The sequence below is a fragment of the Danio rerio genome, chromosome 9 (assembly GCF_049306965.1).
Source record: "Danio rerio strain Tuebingen ecotype United States chromosome 9, GRCz12tu, whole genome shotgun sequence".
Classification (NCBI taxonomy): domain Eukaryota; kingdom Metazoa; phylum Chordata; class Actinopteri; order Cypriniformes; family Danionidae; genus Danio; species Danio rerio.
The window spans coordinates 25129970-25157466 of NC_133184.1; the positions used below are offsets into that span (position 1 = coordinate 25129970).

The 27497-nt window shown below is 41.1% G+C and overlaps 1 protein-coding gene across 3 annotated transcripts in view; it reads left to right on the forward strand.

The window, feature by feature from the left end:
• Positions 1-27497, forward strand: part of cntnap5a (contactin associated protein family member 5a) — a 141351-nt gene that overhangs the window by 24616 nt on the left and 89238 nt on the right. For 2 of the 3 annotated variants that reach the window (XM_073912676.1, XM_009304680.4), the window contains exons 2-3: positions 591-701; positions 14430-14623. Coding sequence is in view for 2 of the 3 variants with exons in the window: in XM_009304680.4 (XP_009302955.1) it covers positions 591-701; positions 14430-14623 (305 nt within the window). In the remaining variant the exon portion in view is untranslated. Of the gene's footprint in view, positions 1-590; positions 702-13020; positions 13088-14429; positions 14624-27497 lie in introns of those variants that run through there. The other variant, XM_068223603.2, reaches the window with a different exon arrangement.

The window sequence follows — 27497 nt, forward strand, 5'->3', positions numbered from 1 at the left end:
AAGTCAAGACCCCTGCTGAGTTTTAACCCTAATTATGACACTTTTACCAAAGTACAGAGGTATATTTTGTAGTTACCATAGAGACAACCTTCAGCACTTGCCTTCTTGACCCAGAAACCTGTTTTCTCTCTCTTATTTTTACACTTCTGACCACTAAGCCATTATTATTATTTCCAGATTGCAAAGATTTAACAACCTCTAAAACATGTAAAACCTTGCACATTTAAAATAATCATTAAACTTAATGTTAGCTCTGAGTTTGATTTTTTTAGGTTGTGCCTTAAACCTACAGGTATTAGAATCTTGTGACAGATGAAGTTACATCATTCAGAGGAAGATTCACACACTTAAACTCAAATATGTGCTAACTAGGTGTGATATGAAGCACATTCTGTCAATGCATGATGAATTTGTACTCAGGATTATTTGACATATGTTAGTAAAGAGATTCATCTCACCTGTCTGATGGATGATTATCCTGAACAGAAAAGGATTTGTCTGACGGAAATCTGTGTTACGCATATGTGAGATTAGGGGTTTATTTTCACATTAGCTAATATTTGTCTGTTTTCTGTTTGTTGCTTATCCAGACAGCTGCGATGGATCTCTGTCATCGCTTCTTCCTGCATCCTCCTTTCAGAGCTCTTCGCATTTCTCAGACAGTCGAGCTGCATACTTTGCCAAGCTAAACAAAAGAGAGGGTAAGTTTGTGCTTGTTTGTTATCATATTTGTGTCAAATAAGGAAACAGCATTAGTTATCTAAGATATTCTGAATATAGCCACCCTTTGTTGCCTGTACATGCCATATTGGGCATTATATATGTATAATTAATGTGGGATCTAATGTCTAGTAATGGCTATTGTTATATTTAAACTGTAATAAAATATAAAAGTTATATACATTGTAATAATATTTAGGATCTGTTTTACTTGTGACTTGGTGACCATAAGATACTTTTTTCGAGAGGGGTCTGGCTGCAGACTTGGTGCAAATGCAATCTTAGCTGCATCCAATGCTTTTTAATGCGCTCACCTACACCTACCCCTCACAGTAACGTCACTAGCTTCATTGTGTCTGACATTGCATCTTTGAGCAATGCAATCTCAACTTGCATCAAAAAGGCTGCATGCAGATACTATTGCTTTTTAAAGAAATATATAAAAACCATACTGGAACTAAACTATGTAACAATAGCATGTGTTTTGTTTATAAGCATTGTAATATTTAAACTAGAACCTAAAGTTCGTTGACGAACTTTGATGTTGGCTTGAGAAAGCCAACGTGACTGCGCCGGGGACTCAAAGGCAGTTGGCAGGAAGCACAGCGGTTGATAAGTGGTTGCTAGGCGGTTGCTAAGGTGTTGCTAAGGCATTCCTAGGTAGTTGCTAGCGTGTTCTGAGTGGTTTCTAGGCTGTTGCTAGATGTTGCTACATTTAGTTAATTTGTCTTTTATTTAATCAGTCTTATCAGTTTTGCAGTTAATATAGAGTACAGTCAATTTACAGTAATTTGCAGCATTATATATATATAGTTATAGTTATATAGTTATATATACAGTTTACAGGTAGAAAATCGCATTAAATACAATATTAGGCCGTCTTCATCACATGGTTAATTCTGACCAATGACGTTGTTCCACCCCACTGGCCACTAACACAATGTTATAATCGTAATATTTAATTGTCATCACCTGGGTGATTTTTTTTTTTTTTTGGTACAGCATAGGCCAAAAGCTTCATAGTCATTATCACAAGTGAGGAGAAGGCTCTTTTGCGGTACAGAATATTGTTTTGAAAGAAATATCTGAAGTAAACTTATGTTTTTGCCAACATAAAAGGGGGATTAAGAAATAATCCTTATAACCCTAACCATAAATGTGTGTATGTGTTATATATGTATATATGTATATATGTATGTATATATATATATATATATATATATATATATATATATATATATATATATATATATATATATATATATATATATATATATATATACATATATACAGTTGAAGTCAGAATTATTAACCCCATTTGATTTTTTTTTTCCGTTTTTTAAATATTTCCCAAATTATGTTTAACAGAGCAAGGAAATTTTCACAGTATGTCTGATAATATTTTTTCTTCTTGAGAAAGTCTTATTTGTTTTATTTCGGCTAGAATAAAAGCAGTTATTAATTATTTAAAAAACATTTTTGGGACACAATTATTTTCCCCTTTAAGCAATTTTTTTTTGATAGTCTACAGAACAAACCATCGTTATACAATAACTTGCCTAATTACCCTAACCTGCCAAGTTCACCTTATTAACCTAGTGAAGCCTTTAAATGTCACTTTAAGCTGTATAGAAGTGTCTTGAAAAATATCAAGTCAAACATTATTTACTGTCATCATGGCAAAGATAAAATAAATCAGTTATTAGAAATGAGTTATTAAAACTATTATGATTAGAAATGTGCTGAAACAATCTTCCCTCTATTAAACAGAAATTGGGGAAAAAAATAAACGGGGAGCTAATAATTCTGACTTCAACTGTATGTATATATATGTATATACACACACTTTATTTTCACTGTTTGTAAATAATTGTTCTTAACATTTTTGCTTTAAAACATTATAATACTGTTTGGATTTTCCCCCCATAATAATAAATTGTGAACATTGCAGTGTAAATTGCAATCCAGATGTTACAGAGAGAAATTGATGCAGCAACAGCAGAGCATATTAAGGGGATATAAAAAATCTTCATACATTGTATGTATATATATTCACTATTTTAAAATACATTTTCTTTGCTGTGTGTTTTTATTGGTTATGATGCTGTTTGGATGTTTTATTTTTGCACAATAAATAAAATGTGATTTAAAAAGTGCAAACATTGTCTTTGTTAGAATTTACACGTGATTACAACGGTATAAAGACGTTCAGGTCCGACCGGACCGAATGGAAAGAAATTGTAGGTTTTGAAGATGGATTATTAGTTTTGTGGCAAGGACATAGCTGTTTTTAGAGGGTTAAAATACAGATTAAAAATAAAGTTAGAATGATTTTATATTAAATATGTTTATTGTATAATATACGTGAATGTTCGCATGGCTTTCATTTTCATTATCACAAGTAGAGGAGAAGGCTTTTTCACGGCACAGAATATTCTGTTTTGAAAGAAATATCTGAAGTAAAGTTATGTTTCTGCCAACATCAGAGGCATGCATTTTAAAACTCACAGGGTGGCAGACAGAAATGCATGCGGGTCGATTCCGGATATCTCCGCCTCTTAAAGGAGCAGTGCCTCTTAAAGGGCCAGTACTAAATTACAAAGGGCTCAAAAATGGTTCTCTGGCGCCATCTCGTGGACACTCTGACAAGCTTTTTGTTTGAATTTTACAAATTTAATATAAAAAAAAATATTTATAGGAAAACTGTTATTTATAATTACACCAAATAAATATGATAATTATCTGCAATTTAAAGCACATATTTTGGCCAAATTTGAGGATTGTATACTTTTTAATATGCCCCAAATACTCGATACAATTTTTTAATAAAAAAAAATTTTTATTCAAAAACTACAAATCTTATCGGCATGAGGACATACAGCAACCATCTCATGAGCAGTAGGCAGCTTTTGACCAAATTTGGGGCTTGTAGCATCTAAGCCCTGGGAGGAGAAGCGATTGCTTTTTTAAGTCAGAAGCCGGAATAATAATAAGAATAATAATAAAAAGAATAAGTTTAAGTAGCATTACAGTATGTTGGCTTTCTCAAGCCAACATAATAACTGTTTACAAAATGTATAAATGTTTAATGTTTAGTCATTTACAGAGACCATTTAGAGTGTAATGCTTCAGTATAATCAGTATTAGGACTGCAAAATATATAGTTTCAGCATAGATATCGCAATGTTTGTGTCTGCTATAATCACATTGCAGATTATAATTTTACTAGAACTTCTATGTTAAGCAGCTATATAAATAAACTTGATTTGAATTGAATATGCAATGTTGAGTTGGGATTATAGTTTATCAGCACAACAATTGAGAAAACGAGATTTGTGGAGTCATTGCAAATTATAACCATAACAGAGTGAAACGTCTTTTCCTTTCAAATGTGCATGTGATTTAAAGACATTTCAAGAGAGTTTAAAGCATTCTGGCACAAATATGTACAATTATCTTCATTGAATCTTTTATGTAACGAAGACTACACTGTGCTATATTACATTTCACTCATTCATACATAAAGCACTGTTAATTTAACTTTTTAATTTACTTTCAAAATCTGTCTGCTTATTTATTGTTTTATTAATTATTGTGGTGTGACGTTTGGCTTGTGACTGGGACTTTATGTAAGTTTATAATTTGGCCATGGTTTGCAAAAATATTTTTGGTAGTGAGTCAAAGAAAAGCACATTATAAATAAATATATTATTATTGTTGTTATTACTATTATTTGGTGAAATTGTATTTTTGTTGAATATATATCACAAAAAAACTAAATATCGCAATGCCATATTTTTCCATTATTGTGCAGCCCTAATCAGTATAATCTTTAAACTTTTGTTTAAAACACAAATGACAAATAAATTTTGCAAAATGATAAATCAAGTGCATTTAATTCATGCTAAAATTATAAGAAAACCACTGCTCCGCCTCTAGAAAATGCCTTATCTCCATGTCCTCTGAGCTATTTATAGATGTGACTAACCTCTGCCATGTGCATCTATAACAAACTAAATGATTCCCCTCTCTAGGGGGTCTGTGTAAACGCTGCTTCTTTCAAGTCAGAGGTCTCAGTTTAAAATTCTGCTCTGATCTGCTCCTGTTGTGTCCGCTGTGCTTGAGTAATGAACCTCTCTGCCCAGTCAGACCAGTTTCTCCATACGCTTTTACATGATTGTGGAGGCAGAAATGCATCTTTATATGGAGCACATGCACTGTACATGTTAAGTGAGGTCAAGAGTTCGAGGCTTCTTGGCTTGTTTTGGAGTGGAAGGCATCCACTGATTGACAGCAGCCCACTCCATGAATACAAAAACAACTGAAAGCTGGACTGGAAATGTAGTTTTCCTAAATTGTTGGAGCTTAAAGTGTTTTGCTTGTGTTTTTTCAACTATTACCTTCATGTATTGTGTAATGTTGCTGTTAATGTCTGCAAAGTCTTGATCTTTTTGATCTGAAGTTTCAAACACTTTTTATCACAATGGTGACATATAACAAAATGGTGGATTATACAGTTTACTGGTCATTATACAAAAAGATTGCACCGCTCTGTGAAAGACTAATTTTTGATTGGTCAGTGATGACTTTCCACATTTACATTTACATTAAGTCATTTAGCAGATGCTTTTATCCAAAGCAACTTACAAATAAGGACAAGGAAGCAATTTACACAACTATAAAAGCAACAATGAATAAGTGCTATAGGCAAGTTTCAGTAATGCAAAGAAAGTATTAGTAGCAAAACAGTAGTAATTTTTTTTAAATTAATGTAGTTAGTGGAGCGGTCAGAGAGGGAATTGCAGATTAGTAAGGAAAGTGGAGACTAAATAGTTGAGTTTTAAGTCGTTTTTTGAAGACAGTGAGTAACTTTGCCGTTCTGATGCAGTTAGGGAGTTCATTCCACCAACTGGGCCGATTAAGCGCGAGAGTTCAGGAAAGTGATTTCTTCCCTCTTTGGAATGGAACCACAAGGCGACGTTCATTCACAGAACGCAAGTTTCTGGAGGGCCTATAAATCTGTAGAAGTGAGAGCAGATAAGAAGGGGTGCAGCCAGAAATCGCTTTGTAAGCAAACATCAGAGCTTTGAATTTGATGCGAGCAACAACTGGCAGCCAGTGCAAACGGATGAGTAGCGGAGTAACATGTGCTCTTTTAGGTTCATTAAAGACCACTCGTGCTGCTGCGTTTTGAAGCATCTGGAGAGGTTTGATAGAACTAGCTGGGAGCCCAGCTAACAGGGAGTTGCAATAGTCCAGTCTAAAGAGAACAAGGAGTTGGGCCGCATGTTCAGATAGGAAGGATCGGACCTGTCTGATGTTGTAGAGTGCGAATCTGCATGATCGAGCAGTTCTAGAAATGTGGTCAGAGAAGTTTAGCTGGTCATCAATGGTTACTCCAAGGCTTTTCACTATTTTGGATGCAGTAATGGTTTCCCCATCCATCTGGATTGAAAAATTATGATGTAGCATTTCTGTTTTCGTGAGGTTAAGCTGAAGATGATGATCTTTCATCCAGTGTGAAATGTCTGACAGGTAGGCTGCGATGCGAGCCGGAACCGAGGGATCATCAGGGTGAAAAGAGAGGTATAGCTGGGTATCAACAGCATTGCAGTGGTAGGAAAATCCATGTTTCTGGATGACTGATCCTAAAGATGTTGTGTAGATGGAGAAGAGAAGTGGCCCAAGAACAAAGCCCTGTGGTACCCCAGTGTTTAGAGGCTGTAGGTTGGACACCTCTCCCCTCCAAGACACCCTGAATGACCTGTTAGAGAGGTAAGATCTGAACCACTGAATAACCGCACCTGCAACGCCTAGTAACTCAAGCTTAGATAGTAGGATCTGGTGGTTTACAGTGTTAAAAGCAGCTAACAAATCCAGCAAGATGAGGACTGATGATTTAGAGTCTGCTTTAGCCAGTCTGAGATCCTTCACGACCGAGAGCAGGGCAGTCTCAGTTGAGTGGCTTTTCTTAAAGCCAGATTGCTTGTTGTCCATGAGGTTGAACACTACTTTTTCCAGAATCTTGGCCATGAATAGAAGCAGTGATACCGGTCTGTAGTTTTCAAGTAGTGTTTGATCCAGGTTGGGTTTCTTTAGCAGTGGGGTTACCCTAGCCTGCTTAATGAGGTGGGGAATAAACCAGAGTCAAGAGATGTGTTGATTATGTGAGTCAGTGTTGGTGTGACTGCAGGAGAAATGGCTTGCAATAGATGAGTGGGAATGGGATCAAGTGGACAGGTGGTTGCATGGTTAGATAGCACTGGTTTGGTCACTTCAGACTCAGAGAGCTGAGAAAACGAGGTGAGTGTGTGTGGTGATGGTGGTGTATCTTGCCTGTTTGTTGCAGGTGCAGCAAATTGAGCACAGATTTTTGCCGTTTTGGTGCAAAAGAATGTAGCAAAGTCATCAGTAGTAAGTTTAGAGGATGCGGTTGGAGGAGGAGGATAGAGGAGGGAGGAAAATGTTTTAAAAAGTAAGCGAGGATTGGTGGCATTGTTGATTTTTTGGTGGAAGTATGTCTGTTTTGCAGAAGTAACCTCAGCCGAGAAAGAAGACAGAAGAGTTTGGTATGTTATGTGGTGTGCAGGATTTTTAGTTTTTCGCCCGAAGTTTTGAGCGATGCTCACAGAGAACACCAGAGAGCCATTTGAATATTTTTATCTAATGGTCATTAAACTGTATATTTCACCATTGTCCCTGACAACCAATTTTCTGCAATGTGTTGGTCCAGTGCTTCTTGTGTCAAGGTCTTGATCTTATTGCATCCAGTAGTTTTAATTGGTTGCCCATGTACAATGTTTTCTTTGACCCTCTTCAAATACTGTAGTTGTACCCAGAGCCTGCATGGGAGAGTCTGGTGTTGTGTGTTGAAACGTTTTAAAGAGACAAGTGTTTAATGTCACTGGAGAAGACATTCACATATGATAGTGGGCATTTAGTTTCCAAAACGAGCTGTAAGCAATAGACCAGACACAACTGACAAATAAGCAATGGTGAAAAGAGTACTGAAAAATCATACTTAAGTAAAAGTACCATTGCTTGTCCAAAAATGTAGTGTAAGTAGAGTAAAAGTATCTGTTGTAAATATTACTGAAAGTACAAGTAAAAAGTAGCAGTTTAAAAGTACTTAAGAGTAGTGAGTAGTGAGTAGTGAGTATTACGCTGTGAAAAGCTGATGCGTTTACATGCAATGTGTGTCGGGATGTGTAAACGTAACATTCTGTAGTTTATTTAGTTCTTTTAATGCTTCCAAATGGTTTGCTGCATTTATAAAGTGCCCATGTCTTTACGCAGTTCAGTATTCATTAGTGCAATTTATTTTCTGTGTGATTTGATTGGAAAGAAATCACAGGATTGATTTTTCTACTTTGCCAATCCCCATAGACAAGAAAAAATAAAGTAGTGATTTCAGGTTGAAGAAAAGTATAGTGGAGTAAAAGTACCGATACAGCACTAAAAATGTACTCAATGGAAAGTAAAGGTACACATTTTTAAATGTAGTTGGCAAATTGCAATTCCTGTGAAAAACTTCTTAGTTACAGTAGTGTTGTGTGAACGCGGCTACTCCTCTTGTGCACCACCAGAGGGAGCCATCACCTGAATTCTAATCGGACTCTCGGACTCAAATTCCCATAAGCCCTTCTGCCTGTCACTGATTGCGGTACAGGTGTTTCTCATCATCTCAGTGCATTTAAACCACCCTCTCAACCTCTCTCAGTGCGAAGTCTTGATTTGCCCAGCAGTCATTACCAAGCGTTTTCCATTCCATTCCTGCCTGATCAGTGTACTGAACTCTAGCCCAATTCATAAACTGTGATTGTTATCCGCCTGCCCTGAGCTCTAGCCTGCTTCAACGACTGTGAATGTTCTCTGCCTGCCCCAATCTCTGCCTGTTCAACGACTTCATTCCTGGTTTATCCCTCTGTTTGTTATAGTTGTATGATTGTGCTAAGAAAGCTTGCAAATGGATCCAATGGCTTCTGACTTATCACAACAGAAGACTTGGTCAATACAGGATCCAGCAGCTTTAGCACATTTCTCAACAGAACTGTCCGCTCAAGCCACTCAACTAGCAACTCATTATCGGCACCTGACACGATTAACTTCTCTCACAGAGAAATTGGTGAGGCCATGCAACAGCTTCTTACACCCAACCCGGCAGCTTCCCCCTTCTGTGCTAGTGGCGGCTCCCAGTGCTCCAGCTACCCTAAGTCCTCGATTAGCCTTCCCTAAAAAATTTGAAGGAACACTTCCCACTGCAAGGGGTTTCTACTACAATGCAAACTCTTTGTTAACCAGCAGCCCGCATTATATCCCACTGATACCAACTAAGTGGCCTTAGTATGCAGTCTATTAACAGGAAGAGCATTAGAATGGACAACGGTGATCTGGAAGGATGACGAAAGTAGTTGCCCCACCTTTGAAAACTTCCTCAAGCAGTTTCATGAAGTGTTTGAACATCCTGCTGTTAAGAAAAACCTGGGTGATCAACTTTTATCCCTCACACAGGGACAAAACACAGCCGCAGAATATGCTCTTACCTTTGGTTACTACCGCAGCACAAACCACTTGGGTGAAAGACACCCTAAAAACACTTTTTTTTTTGCCAGGGACAGACCACCACATTGCAATCAGTTCTGGCTTGTCGTGATGAGGGGAAAAATCTGAATGAACTCATTGAACTTACCATTCGCATCGATCACCTCGTCCGAAGTAGGAGAAATCCACACTCTATGTTCCGTATAGTTTCTGAACATTCCTACGATGAACCCATGCAACTAGGATTTAAACACTTGACCCAGGAGGAAAGAGATCATAGGTTGCAGAATCATCTCTGCCTGTATTGTGGCCAAGCCGGACATGTCAAATCCACTTGCCCTGTACAACCTCCTACCTTCTCCCATTCGGTGAGTCCCTCTACTGGTCTTTCAGTTTTCAGTGTACTCATTCCTGTAACGATTATCCACAACAGTGAAAGTATTAACACCACGGCTTTGATAGATACAGGTTTTGCAGGTAATTTCATTGCCAAAAACTTTGCACAATTTGTCTCTCAGCACTTGTGACCTATGTCTTGCAGTGGAAGCACTAGATGGTCGCCCTGTTGGAGAAGGGAGAATTCGTAAAATAACCACGGGAATGCAGCTGCAAGTTGGGGTATTACACACTAAAGAAATACAATTTACATAATTGACTCAGTTAACCATCCAGTGGTCCTGGGTCTGCTCTGGTTACGTCATCATAATGCTTACATTTCGTGAAGAGAAGGGCAAATTCTCAAGTGGATTGATTCCTGCATGACTTGTTACATACAACCCATACAAAAGATTCCTGTCCGAGCTGAACATTAACCACCATTCCAGAAGATGATCAAATCCCCATTGAATACCATGATTTACTCAAAGCTTTCAGCAAACAAAAAGCTACTCAACTCCCTCCACACCGTTCAAGTGACTGTGCTATTGAATTAATTCCTAGCTTTGTACCTCCTAAAGGACGAATATCTTTCTCAACCCGAGTCGAAAGCTATGGCCTGGTATATTGAAGAGGAGTTGGCTAAAGGCTTAATCTGACCCTCTATTTCTCCAGCATCTGCTGGATTCTTCTTTGTGAAAAAGAAAGATGGCAGTTTACGACCCTGCATCGATTATAGAGGACTGAATGAAGTGACCATTTAGTTCCGTTATTCCTTGCCCCATCCTTCCTCCTGCAATGGAAGAGTTAAGAGAAGCCAAATACTACACCAAATTTGATTTATGCAGCGCCTACAATCTCATACGTGTTCGTGCTGAAGATGAGTGAAAAATGGCGTTCTCCACCACTATGGGGCACTATGAGTACATGATAATGCCCTTCGGCTTAGCCAACTGCCCTTCTGTATTCCAATCATTCATGAATGATGCCTTTCGTGATATGCTGGATCAATGGGTGATCATCTACATCAACGGAATCCTCATTTACTTCAACACCATGGAGGAACACATTATGCATGTTCGGCAGGCGTTACAACAAATAACCCAACACAAGTTATATGCAAAGCTGAAAAAATATTAGTTTCATCGAACAAAAATCGCTTTTCTGGGCTATATAATCAGTGCAGAGGGAATTGCTATGGATAATGCTAAAGTGCAGGCAGTACAACAATGGCCATTACCCAAAACCCTTAAAAAAATACAGTGATTTTTGGGCTTCACAAATTTCTACAGACACTTCATCGGAGGTTTCAGTTCCGTAGCAGCCCCATTAACCGCCATGATGAAGCGAAGTACAGTGAAACTATGATGGTCTCTCGAGGACCATCACACCTTCTCGGAACTGAAAGCATGATTTACCAAAGCACCCATTCTTTGTCATTCCAACCCAAACTTACCTTTCATTGTAGAAGTAGATGCATCCAGCACAGGAGTCGGGGCAGTGTTATCCCAACGCCAGGGCAAACCACCTAAAATGTATCCATGTGCCTTCTTCTCCCGTAAACTGCCCTGCGCTGAACAAAACTATGATGTGATGAATTGCAAACTATTGGCGATGAAACCAGCTCTGGAAGAATGGCATCACCGGCTGGAAGGGGCAACTCATCAATTTGCAATTCTGACAGATCACAAGAACATGGAATATCTTCGCTCGGCCAAACGATTAAACCCAAGGCAGGCTCACTGGTATCTATTATTCACCAGATTTAACTTCACGGTTACATACAGGCAAGGAAGCAAGAATTGTAAAGCGGACGCCCTCTCCAGGCTAACAGAACACAAATTAACACCAAGGGATGGAACAGTAATTCCCACCAAATTGCTGCTTGCTCCAGTGCAGTGGAACATCCTCACTGAAATTCAGGAAGCCAATCGAAAAACACCACCTCTTCCAAATTGCCCTGCTAAACTTACCTTTGTACCCATCAATATACGTTTACGATTATTGACACACATTCACGATACTCCAAGCTCAGGTCATCCGGGTATCACAGCAACTCTCGAACTAGTCACATCCCGGTTCTGGTGGCCAGCTCTTCCTAAAGACGTTATCACATACATTCAGAACTGCAACATCTTCCAAATGACTAAGGCTTCACATCAGACCCCACTGGCCTATTACAACCTCTGCCCACTCCCCAATGTCCATGGTCTCACATTGCAGTGGACTTTGTTACCGAACTCCCCATATCACAGAACAACACAGTCATCTTGACAGTAGTCAATTGCTTCTCTTAGGCTTGTCGTCTGATTCCTTTACCCAAACTACCCTCTGCCTCCGAGATGGCTGAAGCATTGTGTAACCAAGTGTTTTGAATTTTTGGCTTACTGGACAATGTTGTATTTGATTCAGTCCCAATTCACCTCTCAGGTATGGACAGTGCTATGCAAGAACCTCAACATTAATTTCAGCCTTACATCAGGGTATCATCCTCAGTCTAATGGACAAACTGAACGCTTGAATCAAGAAGTCATTCGCTTCCTTCGCTCCTACTGCTACCAACAACAACAGGAATGGAGCCTTTATCTGATGTTGGCGGAAAATTCATTGATAAAACCCGCTACAGGCATCACTCCCTTTAAATGTGTTCTGGGCTATCAACCACCTTTATTCCCCTGGTCGGGAGAACCCACAGAATTACCCGCTGTCACAGACTGGTTACAACGCAGTGAGGAGGTTTAGAATCAAGCTTACACACATCTTATGTGAGCAGTCAGGAGAAGAGAAATTCAGGCCAACCACCATCGTCGCCCCGAACCCACTTATCAACCAGGGCAATGTGTTTGGTTATCTGCACGAGATCCCCAAATTAAAGTTACATTGCCGCAAACTCAGTCCCAGGTATGTGGGGCCATTGAAAATTACATGTCAGATTACTTCAGTGTCTTTCCGCCTGGCTTTACCTAATCATTTTTGTATTTCTCCCACTTTTCACGTCATTAATCAAACCCGCTGGTGGTCCACAAGAGGTGGAGCCTTAAGAGGGATCGAGACAGAGGACCCCCTCGCTGATTAGGATTGAAGGCAAAAAAGCCTATCTCTTTCGAGAAGTGCTGGACTCTAGACGCCGAGGCGGTGCCCTACAGTATCTGGTGGACTGGGAGGGTTACGGTCCAGAGGAACAATCCTGCATTAATGATAGAGACATTCTAGACCCAGCTCATACTGAAGAGTTCCACCGAAAATTTCCGGAGAAACCAGCCCCGAAAGCAAGGTAGACCCCGGCGTCAGGTGCATTCTCGCTTCAGGAGCCACTCACAGGGGGGGATTCTGTTGTAAGTGAGAACGTGGCTGCTCCTCTTGTGCACCACCAGAGGGAGCCATCACCTGAATTCTAATCGGACTCTCGGACCCAAATTCCCATAAGCCCTTCTGCCTGTCATTGATTGTGGTACAGTTTTTCTCATCATCTCAGTGCATTTAAACCACACTCTCACCCTCTCTCAGTGCGAAGTCTTGATTTGCCCAGCAGTCATTACCGAGCATTTTCCATTCCATTCCTGCCTGATCTGTGTGCTGAACTCTAGCCTGTTTCATCGACTGTGATTGTTATCCACCTGCCCTGAACTCTAGCCTGCTTCAACGACTGTGAATGTTCTCTGCCTGCCTTGGTCTCTCACTGTTCTACGACCTAATTCCTGGTTTTTCCCACTGTTTGTTATACTTGTATGCTAATAAAGCTGGCAAATGGATCCATTGGCTAGGCCCACACAGAATCTGCGATTTTTAGCCCATCATTAATTCTGTTTATTTACTTGAGTAAATGTGTGTAAATCCATTTTTAAATATTTCACACATCAAGGTTTTAGTTACGATACTCCCAAAACAGATTTTTACCAATATTCTCAGCAGAAATAGCGAAAAATATCTGCAGATTCCGTTTGGCTCTACCAATGGCTTCTAACTCATCACAACAAGTAGTTTGAATAGTTGTAATTTGTTACTTTACACCACTGCAACTAAGGCAATATAACCAATCAATGTGAAGAAGTTCATAGACAAGTGATGTTTAGAGAAACAGGATGCTTAAACAAACCATCAGGCACTGTAAAAAAAGATTTTGAATGGATTGGCCTTGGGTGTATTTAGATCTATTGTAGAAACCTTTAAAATACATGTACATTCATTGATTGAGCAGATTGTTTTATCCAAAACGACTCACAAATTAGGGATACAACAGGGAATTCATCTTAAGAGGCAGAAGAAGTGTTAGCAATACAAAGTTCTAACCACTCATAAAAAATAAAATAAAATAAACAATGCCAGAATAAGGATGGAAAAAAAGTTCACTAAACAAACTGTGACTCTGATGGTTCTGTAACAATTGTATTTTCTCATTTTGTGTCTATCTGTAATGATACCATGAGGTTATGCTTCTTTACTGACTCATACAGTAAGAGCATGTGGAGGCAGAAGGGTGCTGATCATGTGGCTGTTCTGTATGCTAGCACCAATGCTTTGAGCTTCATGCAAGTTATGACTGGAAGCCAGTGACAGAAAATAAAGAGACATGAGCTCTATTTGTTTTGATGAAAACAAGTAATCTTTTGTAAAAGTTTGGGTGCACATAATTTAGGTCTTTGTTTTAGCAAAGTAGGGGGGCTTTAAATGACAAACAGTGGCAGTTTGCTTATCCATATGTCTTTGTGTATTGAGCAAGGGCATTCTACATTACACTCAAAATCAAAAACCATTTTAATAAACGCTGACTGAGTTCTAATCGGCTTCTCTAGGAGGAGGTGGCTGGAGCCCCGAGTGGATGGACAGGTCTCCTTGGCTGCAGGTCGACCTCCAGGACAGAATGGAGGTGACAGCAGTGGCCACACAAGGACGTCACAGCAGCACAGACTGGGTCAGTGCTTACATGCTCCTGTACAGTGATACTGGACGCGTCTGGAAGCAGTACATGTTAGAGGACAGTGTTGGGGTAAGTCTAAACATTTTGGTGCTAATTTAACAGATTTATTTAGTAAAATTTTCTCTGAAGTCTGTGCATTATCCAACTTATTGCACACTGAAAACCTTTGGACACCAGCTGACTGAACTAATTTAGTTGAACAAACTCATTTCAGTTGAGTATTGGATTCTCCTAAAATTTGTGTATTTAGCTTTGTATAACTTGCCTTTACCATATGTAACATGTACTTAATATATTAATTTTTAAATAACCTGGCACTGGTAAATATTATGTACTTAAAATTAGTAAATTCAAATTATTTGGTATTAATCACTTGCTGTAAATGAAAAGAAAAAAAACTTACTGGTGACTGAATGCTTTGTGAATACACATCCTAAAAAACGCCAAACATGTTAAACATGCATCATTTTAGAAAAAAAAAAAAAAAACTTCATTTAAAAATCAGCACATGAATCTCAACAATGGTGAAGTGCTTGATGGTGCAGTGCATGCTAAGGGAGTCATACAAAGTGTATTCATGTCTTCCAGCATGCACTGCAGCAAGAAATCTGTCATTGTTGAGATTTCTACAGTAATTCTTGATGTCTGTGTTCAGATTGTGTCAGCTAACCAGTGTTTTTTTTCATAGCATTGCTTGGTCTTATTTTGTCAAACCACAGGACTATTTTTAGAGGTTAAGTCATCATAAGTACCATAATGCCATTGGAATCTAAGGACATATTCACTAGCAAGATGAATTACTGAATCAAACCTTTACATCTGGCCTGCTTTCTTCTTATTTCTCTTGTTATAGTTATGGCAGGCTAAGAGAAAATAGCTTAAGAAATCAAGAGTCAAATGCGAAGTATCAAACAGTGTTTACCACAATGGTGATATCTTACAAAAGGTGGGTTTTTGGTAAATCTAAGGACTTTTAAATACGGTCAAACAAGTCGTCACATTAAATTTATAAGGTTCTATCTGTGTTCTAAATGATTTTGAGATATTGAGCTTCAAAGTTTTTGCATTCCATATCAAGCAGTATGTGTGTAACATTTGTATTTTTAAATAAAAAGTCTTAAAAAGCAAACAAATTATAAAAAAGCATCCCATAATGTAAATAAGTTGTCATTTAATTTATAAGAATATGTCAATAACTCAATTTTGACAAAAATGTCAAATAGAACCTTATAATTCTAAGATGACGGGGTTATTGATATGTGTAGCTGGTGCAGGAATTATGTGACCATAATGCAACATTTTAAGTAATGTTTGGTCAAACTTGTCTGTTTCAGTAAATAGAGCGTTAGTTAACAATTCTTGACTGTTTACATAGGGGTGTCCAAACTCTGTCCTGGAGGGCCAGTGCTCTGCATATTTTAGTTTTAACCCCATTTAACCACATCTGAAACAGCTAATCAAGCTCTTACGTTTACTAGGCAGATGTGTTATAGGAAGTTGGAGCTAAACTATGCAGGACACCCGCCCCCCAGGACTGAGTTTGGAGTGAAATAAATAAAGGAAACGCTTATCAAATTGATCTAATTGACTGCATCATTTAAGAAAACTGCAGAATGATATGAGATACAGTAAACTAGCACAGCTGGAAAATAAGCTGTCTGTTGCAATGGTAGATTATGCAGTTTACTAGTCATTATACAAAATGATTACACTGCGCTGTGGAGGAGTCCTTTCTGATTGGTCAGTAATGGCATTTTGCATTTGAATATTTTTAGCCAATGATCATTAAACTGTTCATTTCACCATTGTCCTGACAACCAATTTCCTGCAATGTGTTGGTCCAGTCCTTCTTGTGTCACTCCTAAGTGTCTTTTTTTCACATATAACTGTACAATTTCTTTTCAGCTCAGTATTTTTTTTATTTATATCTTTTGCAAGTAGTAAGTGTGATAATGTACATTAACTCAGTCATTACAGCAAAATAACCCCCTTCAGAGCATTTTGCTATGCGTCTGAGATCTGATAACCTTGTTTGGGCAGATTTTCAGATAAAAAAAATCATTATGCCTTGTGTCATCTCTTTTTCTGGCTTAATATTTACTCGTCTAAATGATTACGCATAACCTTTTCTGCTGCGAAGGGAAATGATTGTGTTGTTTTGAATATCTTTAGTGCAGTTTATTTTGATGAGCTGAAAAGTTTTCACTAACTGAGCTGAAATCACAAGCATATGAATTGCTGCTAGCAATTTCTGAAATTCCTAAAATAGAAGCGTACTAATGATGCTGAATCTGTGCAACCTTTCAATCATCACAGGTATTTGAAGAGACTTGAAACATTACAGAGTCACAGACACATCTATTGTCTTTTACTGGCCTCTGCACTTAATGCCAGTAAATGACAGAATACTTATTGCCTGATATCACTGCTGTGTAATTATGTTCAAACGATGAGACCACCACTTTATTAAAGATATGAATTAAATTTTCAAAGTGTGTTAAATGAAAGAAGAAGATTGCAGTCGAGTAAGATGCAATTAGCTTTTAATGTGGTGGAAATGTAGAATAAAGTTGATCAGGAGTGTAAAAGTAACCTTCACAGCATAATGAAATGATGCTGTAGGCGTTCTCCGTCTTATGCAGGTCTGATTGACTTGGTTTAGCTGAACTACAGACATATTACAGGCAGGTTATAAAATTAAATTTTTCAAAAAAAAAAAAAAAAAAAAACCTGGAAGTTTATTAGGTATGTCTTGCCAGATCCAAATTTGCCCCCCTTTTGTGTTCAGATTTTTAGACATCTATGACTACTGTCACTCTTGATATCTCATAACATGATATTTATAACCAAGCCAGTTGCTGTATCCACATTTAAAATAATTCAGTGGTCAATAAATTGTACAAAAGAAAAAAATTATATTTATACACACACAATAAAATCAATAAAATGTTTTATCTTTATGATGAGCACATTTACACTTTTTAAAGGGCATAGCCAGCAGATCAGGAGAAAAACTGAGAAAAAAGGAGGGGAGCGAACAACTGTTATCAGTTGGCTCACAAAATAAGACACAAACTGTGAGCAGACCCATGATTTTATTGTTTAAAGTTAAAATGCAAAGAAATGAACAGTACGTATATTTAATGTCCTGTTACATTTGTATTCATAATTTCATATACATGTAACCACAATTTGTCATCATTATAAAGATAGTCATGTTTTTATAAACACTATAAATGAGGAGGACTTCTGTCCTTCTTAATCCCCTGGTCTTAGTGCAGACACAGTGGATTGCAGTGCTGCAGGTCTCTTGCCCTGTCTATTACAACCATTAGTCCTGCCGGTCATCTGGATGAGTTTAAACATAGGCAGCATGCAAATAGGTGATGTGTCTGAATGGTAGCAAACTTAACTGTTAAAAGACAAAGTCCACTATTCTCCAATTCTCGTACAGCTCTCTTGACAAAAGTGCTTACTGCACACAAACAGCTTTGCTGTATCAGCCCTGACAGTATTTGTGGGAAAAACATGCAACAAACTCTGTGGATCATGGAAACAAACACAGTTCACGCTGCCTCACTCAGTTATTGGGTCTTACAGCCTGGCCTGCCTTGCCTTCGAAAAGGACCTGCAGTCATAAATAAATAAGAAGCAGGGTCTTCTCATAGGATAAAATAAACCCAGTGCTATGAATAATAATGAGAAACCGATGCGTCATCACTCCACTAGCAGATTCGCGCTACGTCATTGATTTTGATCCCGCTCCAAAAATTATTTTAAACCCGGAAGATGAAATTAGCTGACAAAAGCTCTAAATTATCCAGTTTTGCCCACAATTAAAGTTGACAGGTGCTAATGTTGTCCTTAATGAGGCTTAACACACACTAATCTGTTAAAAAAAGTACTTCAGGATGTCTTGAACCTTTATAGATATGTTTTTGTTTGACCTTTCTATTGATCAAATAATATTTTAAAGGGTCATGAAACACCAAAACACATTTTTTGAGCTGTTGACAGTCATATATGTGTCCCACACTGCTAAAAACACTATTAGGACACCTAGGCTATATTTCACTAAAAAGTGTAAATTGGTTGTTTTTGCGTTATTTCAAGCAAATTCGTACTTCCTGTTTGAAACAAATTTTTTAAGCTGCGTCACGGTCATGACATAATAGCGTTGTATTCCAGCGTGCAGACTGGACGTCTGTGCCAGAGTGAGTCTTATTACGTCTTACAGTGTGATGCATTAATGCTTGAGTAAGGCTTGGTTCAAACCAATCAGCACGCTCTATTGTGCAACTTCATTAATATTCATTACTGTCACCGTGTTTACACCACAGAGACGCCACGTTGTGTTGGCAAAACAAGCGTGAAGTGTTGCTTTTATAGTTTACTGCCATTAAGTTTCGTTTTCATTTTTCTCTGTGAGAGCTCATCTGGATCGTGTGTATTAACAGTGTACGCGACGCTCGACAACAATAACTTACGTGTCTAAGGAGGATTATTGTTTACCTGAGAGCTGTTCTCATCTGCAAATGCTGAGATCCGGATTCGCTTGTAGTCTCCTCTTAATAAAGACGCGGCTCTAGTTGCTGGGGATTGTCCTGTCTCTACAGATTTGGTAAGTGAGCGACCAGTGCTCTTTGTTTATTCAGTTTGTTCGTATCGAACTAAGTTAACTATTGCACTGAGTGCAAACATGTTAGCACCGCCTTTTGTGACCAGAATAACACACGCGGCTTTCTGACGCTACCTGCGTGTGCATCTAAGTTTTGGGAAAATGCAGAGTTTTTTTTCTCTCATTCGCTGTGCGGTATCAAACATTGCATGAAAAATACACGCTTAGAGCAGATCCTCGAGTCAAATATCTCGTTTGTCGCGAGGGGCATGAATGAATTCCCTGAATGAAAGAGCCAAACTGCATTTAAAGTCCACCATTTAATAATTTGGCAAATAATTCGACTACAGATGTCCATGTAGGTTAAACACCATCACTTTCTCCTGTGTGTATTTTGACTGAAACTCGCGCGTGCCCAAATAGACACTCCCACACCCTCCCACTTTAGTTCCTCCGACACTCCCCCCTAAACAGAGCTGAACACGCCCACTTTTCTGACTTTTTCCAAAGTAGACGTGTGAAAACACCCTGCTGAAACGAGGGGGTTTCATGACCCTTTAATATGTATTATTATCTTACAGTTTTTACACCTAAAATGTTAAATAGTCATGCCAATTTTATACTTTTGCTAAATCAGCTTAATAGACTAGACCAATTCTGCCTCTTTCTACAAGATGTAAAATAAGCCTCTGATATCCCTAGAGTGTGTACGTGCTAGGGATGCCACGGTTCTCAATATAACATTGAACCGTATGGTACGATCTCCACAGTTCAATACATGCTTGTGAATTGCGGTTTTCTTAGCTTTGCATTTAAATTTGCATTTAAATTAAATTTTCTTAGCTTTGCATCGCAAATTTGTGCGATTTTTATATCTCCCTGAATTGACTGTGCCTGTAAGTCCATGAGCTGAGATGAGGAAACTCCTCCCCGCGAGTAAATATCCAATCACTATGCTCTAAAGTTGAGGGGCGCTTGACCATCATTCCACACATTAACATTGCGAGCGGCGGTAAAGTGAGGTTGAGGCAACAGTACAAGGAAGCGCCGGCAAAGTGAGACAACAGTATGAGAAAGCGTCGCCGTCTTTCAAATCTGCGGTGTGAGGACATTTCGGCTTTGCCGGTAAGTATAATGCCAATAAAAGAAAAATTGGTGAACAAAAAATAACTGTGTGCAAGCATTGTTTTAAATGTTTAACCATGACTGCACATCTGCAGCGCCATCACCTAGCAATATCACTGTCTGAAGGCAGGATAGCAGAGAAGGTAATAAAGTCCTCCAAATAGCAACAGTCCCTCGCTGAATCTTTCAAGCAAACATACCCAACTGGTTCCGAGAGACACATAAAAATAAAAAAGACAGTGCGGGTGTTAATTGCTAAAGATTTGCAGCCGTTTTCAGTGATTGGAGATGCAGGCTTTTGTCATTTTATAAGAGCACTCGATCCGCGTTACAGACTACAGTCTCGCATTTGTTCAGCACTGAGATAATTAAGATGGTTCATTTATGTTTACTTAAGTACAAATTTGTTTATTTGAAATGCCCAATGTATCTTTATTAATTTCACATGTATGTTTATTTTTGAAGTGTAGGACTTTATGTGTTCACCAGTATGTACATGGGCTACCAACAGCTGTGAGATTTCAGTATTAGGAACTAGTGTACTTTTCTTGGCTTTTAAGTAAAACAAAATGAGTATTGCAATAAATCGTTTTTATTCTTTTCTCCTTAACCTCTTACTGTTCCTATTGCCTATAGAATAAAAAAAAACACGTGTCAAGCCATGAGAACTGAACCAAACCGAACCGAACCGAAAACTGTGTTAAAAAACCGAGGTATGTATTGAACCATGGGCTAACTGTATTGTTGCATCCCTACTATGTACAGTGTAGTTTCAGATAAATATACCACACAAATAATATTTTATAACTGTTGGAAACTGCCCCTTTTAGGCTTAGATCCTAAATTTGCTATTTTGGTGATTGTCGATTTAAATTCAAATGAGATTGTGCTTTTCAAAAGAGCGTGGAACTATAGATGCCTCTGTGTCAGCATAATGACCTTCATTCTCCATAGACACCAAGGGTCAATGGAAAAACAAAGTCCAGAAAAAGAACCAAAAACATCAAAATATTCCATGTGATTTCAACTGTAATCATATGAAGCTCAAAGAAAACTTTTTGTGCTTGTCAGGGTGCATGTTTACTACAAGAAATACAATAGTTGTATATATATATATATATTCCTGCTGACTCTAATGGCAATATGTTGTACTGCCCATAGTATTTCATCTAAAATACCTTAATTTGTGTTCTGAAAATAAACGAAGGTCTCAGGGGATTGGAACCTTATGAGAGTAATTATTAACATAATTTACATTTAGGGGGAGCTAATCTTTTAAAGCACAATGATATAATAATCCTGTGCCATTGGTATAATTCCCCTATCTCTTTATGCAACGATCAAACATCGGGCAGGCATATTTTTAAAGCAAAAAAGATGGAGACAACAAATGTTTCCAGATCCTTAGCACTCCTGTTTTAGCATTCCTGCATGCATGATTGAAAGCATCTTTTACAGTGTAAGTCACTTTGGATAAAATGCATGAATGTAAACATGAAACTGCATCTGCTAAATCTTTTCTCATCTTAAAAAGAACTCTTGTTTTAGCATGATGTGACAAGCCCCAGTAAAGTGTGAAAGAATATTAGAAAAGCTCCTTCACAAAGGTCACAAAGGTTTAGGTGAGGAAAAAAAAAAGTGTTTTAAAAAAGAATGAGTTGCCAATAAAAAAGAATAAGGAAAACGGCGCTCTTAATTTGTTGTCAAGCCAGTGCTGAGCGAGTGCTGTACCTGTACTGTGTCTGCAGCTTGTTTTCTGTGCTGTATGTCAGAGGTGGTCTTCCTGTGTAAGGTGTGAATGGGCTCCCCAAAGTGACAGATAATTGCTCTCTGCAGTCTGTGCTGCTGCTGCTGTTGATGTGTAATAGTGTTTGCTGTGAGACTGAGGAAGATTGAGTGGAAGAAACAAGTACATCTTGTAGGAGTTCGTGTTTCTCGTATTTTTAATTAATAACCAGTAAGAGGAGAGACTTTTATACATTAGCTGGATACCAAGGCTTTAAAATTGTGTTGGTAAAACAACGTTAACAGATATGAATTAACCAACACCGTCTTTATGAACATTAAAAATACATTCAAATTAATGAAAATGTAAAAATGTCATTTAATGTTAACACAATATTCAGGTCTAATTATTATACAGAATGATCTTATTTTTTTCAGAGTCTGCTTAGGGTTGGACGATTTTGCAAACAAATGATCACAATATCATGTTTAATATCATTCGGTATCAATAATTATTGAATACTTTTTTAACAATACATTTAGGAATATTAGGATTTTTTACCACTTTTAATAGTTTTAATAGTCAAAAACAAAAATATTTAAACAAAATATGTGAACTCTTTATAATACAATAAACATAAGTGTTAAAAAGACTCTTAAACTTGATAAGTAATGTTAATACATGGAAATTAAAGTGTGTGCAAAGTGCAAATGCTGAGCAATCAAAGTAAACTTTAAGGTAGATCATCATCTGTAAGATGTCAATAAAAACGATACAGTAAACCTCAAACTCTGTCAACATAACAAATTATGATAATCAAATCTGAGCTTTCAAGTAAAGGAATTAACCATCATTATTTAAATGCGTATTGCAACATCACAAATTATGAAGTTGGATGACTATTATGCTAAAAACTATTTCAGATGGGGTGCTAGTGGCTGGGATGCACAAGAAACCAAAGAGCCACTCTGGTGACATCTTTTTTTATTTACAGTGCATCTCTTCACTGCTGCCTGCCACCGCACTCATTTTTGCATGTGTTAAAATCAGCCTTAATTCTGACCGTTCGAGGTTACTAAAGTAACCCTTCGTTCCCCGAGGAGGGGAACGGAAGCACTATAAGTGGATTTGATTTGTAAAATCCACGCATTGGGAGGATTCGGATCAGAAGCCGCTTGTCTGGAGAGTATTGAACGGGCCAATGAATGAAATTAATTGGCAGCGTAAGCTTGCGCAGGTGTGCGACATCTGCAATTATCTCAGCATATAAGCACACCTGAAGCCAGCAGACGCCATCCTTTTAAGCTGAAGAGACTTTCAAACAGCTAAGAGACAGCCATTATGGCGACGGAGTATAGTGCTTCCGTTCCCCTCCTCGGGGAACGAAGGGTTACTTTAGTAACCTCGAACGTTCCCCTTCGGGGGGAACTTCAGCACTATAAGTGGATTTGATTTGTAAAATCCACGCATTGGGAGCCCATTGAAAGCGCCATAATGACTGCACCTTACCAACACCCCCGATGAGGAGATAGTCAAGCAAGCGTGACGCACCCACATCATGGGGGGCGCGGTCCTCCAACGTGTCCCTGGCCCTAATTTATCCTACTTCAACAGAAGTTTTACGGATTTAGATATATTTTTTGGGAAGTCGTGAGCATCTAGATAATTCTAGGAAATACGACAGTACGTTGGGAAGCGTGCAATCCCGATAGGGAGGACGCTGCGGAGGCCATCCGTTACCCAAGGGGGGGATAGATGGCAGAATTTACATATGGACTAGCCCTAAAAAGGGGGAGTACGCATAGCAAAAGAGTGGTTAGCGGAGAGGGAAGACACGGGTCCGCCCAGGGGGGGGACTTAACCGTGGCGGAATAAGCATATGGGATCGCCTAGTGGGGATCACGCATAGCAGGCACCTATACCCAAAACGCGGGCTGACCAGCGGGCAGACCTACAACGTAGTGGGCCAGCAAGTGACTCCTCCGCTGAGTCAGTGCTGGGGGCCACGGAGGAATCTGCAGGGCTCACCTGACGGGGAACTTTACTGACAGATAACAAAGGCGCACGTACCTCCGTGTTAGGGAGAATGGCGCAGCAAGCGTGTTTCAACACCCTACCGAGTTGTCTCCTCAATCACCAAAGGGTTACCTAATACCCTTGAGGAAACCGGCTCCACTCGCAGATTGTAAAACCTTGCAAATGTGTTGGGTGTCGCCCAGCCCGCAGCTCTACAGATGTCTGTTAGAGAGGCGCCGCGTGCACGCGCCCAAGAGGATGCAACGCTCCGAGTGGAGTGTGCACGAACTCCCGGGGGACACGGCTGACCTCGACTCGAATAAGCGAGTGAAATGGCATCCACAATCCAGTGGGATAATCTTTGTTTCGATACGGCACTTCCCTGCTGCCGACCGCCATAACAGACAAAGAGCTGCTCAGATGATCTAAAATTCTGAGTACGGTCCACATAAATGCGCAGAGCGCGAACTGGACAAAGTAAAGAAAGGGCTGGGTCTGCCTCCTCCGGGGGCAGCGCTTGCAGGTTCACTACCTGATCTCTAAAGGGGGTGGTAGGAACCTTGGGCACATAACCGGGGCGGGGTCTCAGGATGACGTGAGAGTAATCCGGCCCGAATTCCAGGCACGAGTCACTGACCGAAAATGCCTCCAGGTCCCCGACCCTCTTGATGGAGGCCAACGCAACCAGCAGAGCTGTCTTCCGGGACAGAAATCTTAGAGATACTGATTCGAGTGGCTCAAAGGGATCGGATCGCAGACTCGTGAGAACGAGGGCGAGATCCCAAGAGGGCATGAGAGGGGGGCGAGATGGATTAATTCGCCTAGCACCCCTAAGGAGCTGGATGACCAGGTTATGCTTTCCCACGGTGCCGCCAGCTACCGCGCTATGATAAGCGGAGATGGCGGCCACGTAAACCTTGAGAGTGGAGGGCGACAGCCTGCTGTCCAACTTCTCTTGAAGGAAAGAGAGCACAACACTAATCTGGCAATTTCGGGGGTCTTCTCTGCGAGAGACGCACCATTCAGTGAATAGACTCCACTTCAGGGCAAAGGCGCGCCTCGTGGAGGGGGCTCTAGCCTGAGTGATGGTATTAACCACCGCAGTCGGTAGGTTACCTAAGTCTTCCTCGCGTCTAGGGACCACACGTGGAGGTTCCAAAGATCGGGGCGAGGGTGCCAGATGGTGCCCTGTCCCTGAGAGAGTAGGTCCTCTCTCAAAGGGATCCGCCAGGGGAGGGCCGTCGCGAGGAGTGAGAGCTCTGATATCCAGGTCCGGTTGGGCCAAAGGGGCGCAACTAGCAGAACCTGTTCCTCGTCCTCCCTGACCTTGCACAGAAACTGCGCGAGCAGGCTCACTGGGGGAAACGCATACTTGCGCATGCCCCGAGGCCAGCTGTGGGCCAGTGCATCCGTGCCGAGAGAGCCCTCGGTCAGGGAAAAAAACAACTGGCAGTGAGCGTTCTCGGGGGAAGCAAACAGATCGATCTGGGCCTCCCCGAATCGCGCCCATATCAGCTGAACAGACTCGGGGTGGAGTCTCCATTTTCCAGGGCGTAACAGCTGTCGTGAGAGCGCATCGGCTGCACGATTGAGCGTGCCTGGGACGTGAATGGCACGCAGCGATTTCAGCCGCGGGTGACTCCAGAGGAGCAGACGGCGGGCGAGCTGAGACATGCGGCGAGAGCGCATACCCCCCATGCGGTTGATATACGCCGCCGCCGCCGTACTGTCCGTCCTGACCAGCACGTGTTGCCGCTCCAGCACCGGTAAAAAGCGGTGGAGAGCGAGGAACACTGCCAACAGCTCTAGGCGATTGATATGCCAATGCAGCTGGGCACCCTTCCAGAGGCCCGCAGCCGCATGCCCGCGACACACGGCCCCCCAACCCGTGTTGGAAGCGTCTGTTGAAACAACAACATGGCTGGACGCCTGTCCTAGAGGCACACCGGCCTGTAGGAACAAGGGGTCGTTCCAAGGGCTGAGGGCGCGGCGACACAGCGCAGTAACCGAGACCCGGTGTGTGCCCGCGTGCCATGCGCGTCTGGGGACCCGATCGTGAAGCCAGTGCTGAAGTGGTCTCATATGGAGCAACCCGAGCGGCGTGACGGCGGCTGCGGATGCCATATGCCCCAGGAGCCTCTGAAAGAACTTCAGTGGGACCACTAGTTTGCTGTCGAGCTCCCTCAGACAGTTCAGCAACAGGCGAGCGCGTTCCTCGGAGAGGTGCGCTACCATGGTGATCGAGTCCAGCTCCATCCCGAGAAAAGAAATCCTCTGCACGGGGGCGAGTTTGCTCTTTTCTCGGTTGACCTGAAGCCCCAGTAGGCGGAGATGCCGAAGCACCTTGTCCCTGTGCATAATCAATTGCTCCCGCGAGTGGGCTAAAATCAGCCAGTCGTCGAGATAATTGAGTATGCAAATGCCCGCGAGCCGAAGGGGCGCCAGGGCACCCTCCGCGAGTTTGGTGAAGACCCGCGGAGACAGAGAGAGCCCGAAGGGGAGGACCTTGTACTGCCACGCTCGACCCTCGAACGCAAACCGCAGAAATTGGCGGTGGCGTGGAAGAATGGAGACATGGAAATACGCGTCCTTCAGGTCTATGGCTGCAAACCAATCCCGAGGACGAACGCATTGGAGAATGCGCCTCTGCGTGAGCATTCTGAACGGCAGCCTGTGCAGACAGCGGTTCAAAACGCGCAGATCTAGGATTGGCCGTGACCCACCGCTCTTTTTGGGTACTATGAAGTATGGGCTGTAAAACCCACTCTCCATCTCGGCTGGAGGAACCGGCTCGATTGCACCCTTCGCCAGGAGGGCAGCAATCTCCTCTCGCAAGACAGGGGCGGACAGGGGGCTGACCCTGGAGAAATACACGCCCGTAAACTTGGGGGGCCGTTTCGCGAACTGAATCGCGTAACCGAGTCTGATTGTGCGTATGAGCCACCGCGAGGGGCTGGCCCGCGCTAACCAGGCAGGCAGAGCCCTCGCTAATGGAGTCATCGCTACAATCGCTGACGTACCAGCGGTGGGGCAGCGCGGAGTGGGTGTGCTGATCCGGGAAGCACGAGGGTCCCGCGGAAGAGCTGGAGGAGAGCGATTCGCTCTGGCTCCGCACCCTGACTCCGGAGAGGGGGCTGGAGGGCTGAGGGAAGGGAGACCGTCCCCCCAGCGCTCGTGAGCCACTGGCGAAGCACGTAGAGTCTGCGAGCCGGAAGGCAGCGCGTCCCGGACTGGCAGAACTCGTGCAGTCACATCCGGGGAAGGGAAAAAGTGCTCTTTTACTGATGTTTTGGTGGCACTGAAAAGTACCGTTGTTATCGGGGCCCCGCCCTCCAGCGGGGAAAGAGCAAGTTTCCTCTTCTCCGGATGGCCTGTCTCAGGGACGCTTCGCGGTCCGTTTACCGGACTTAACGGCGCCCTGGGCAGGAGGGGCTGCCTGCTTTCGAGGTGAACGCCGC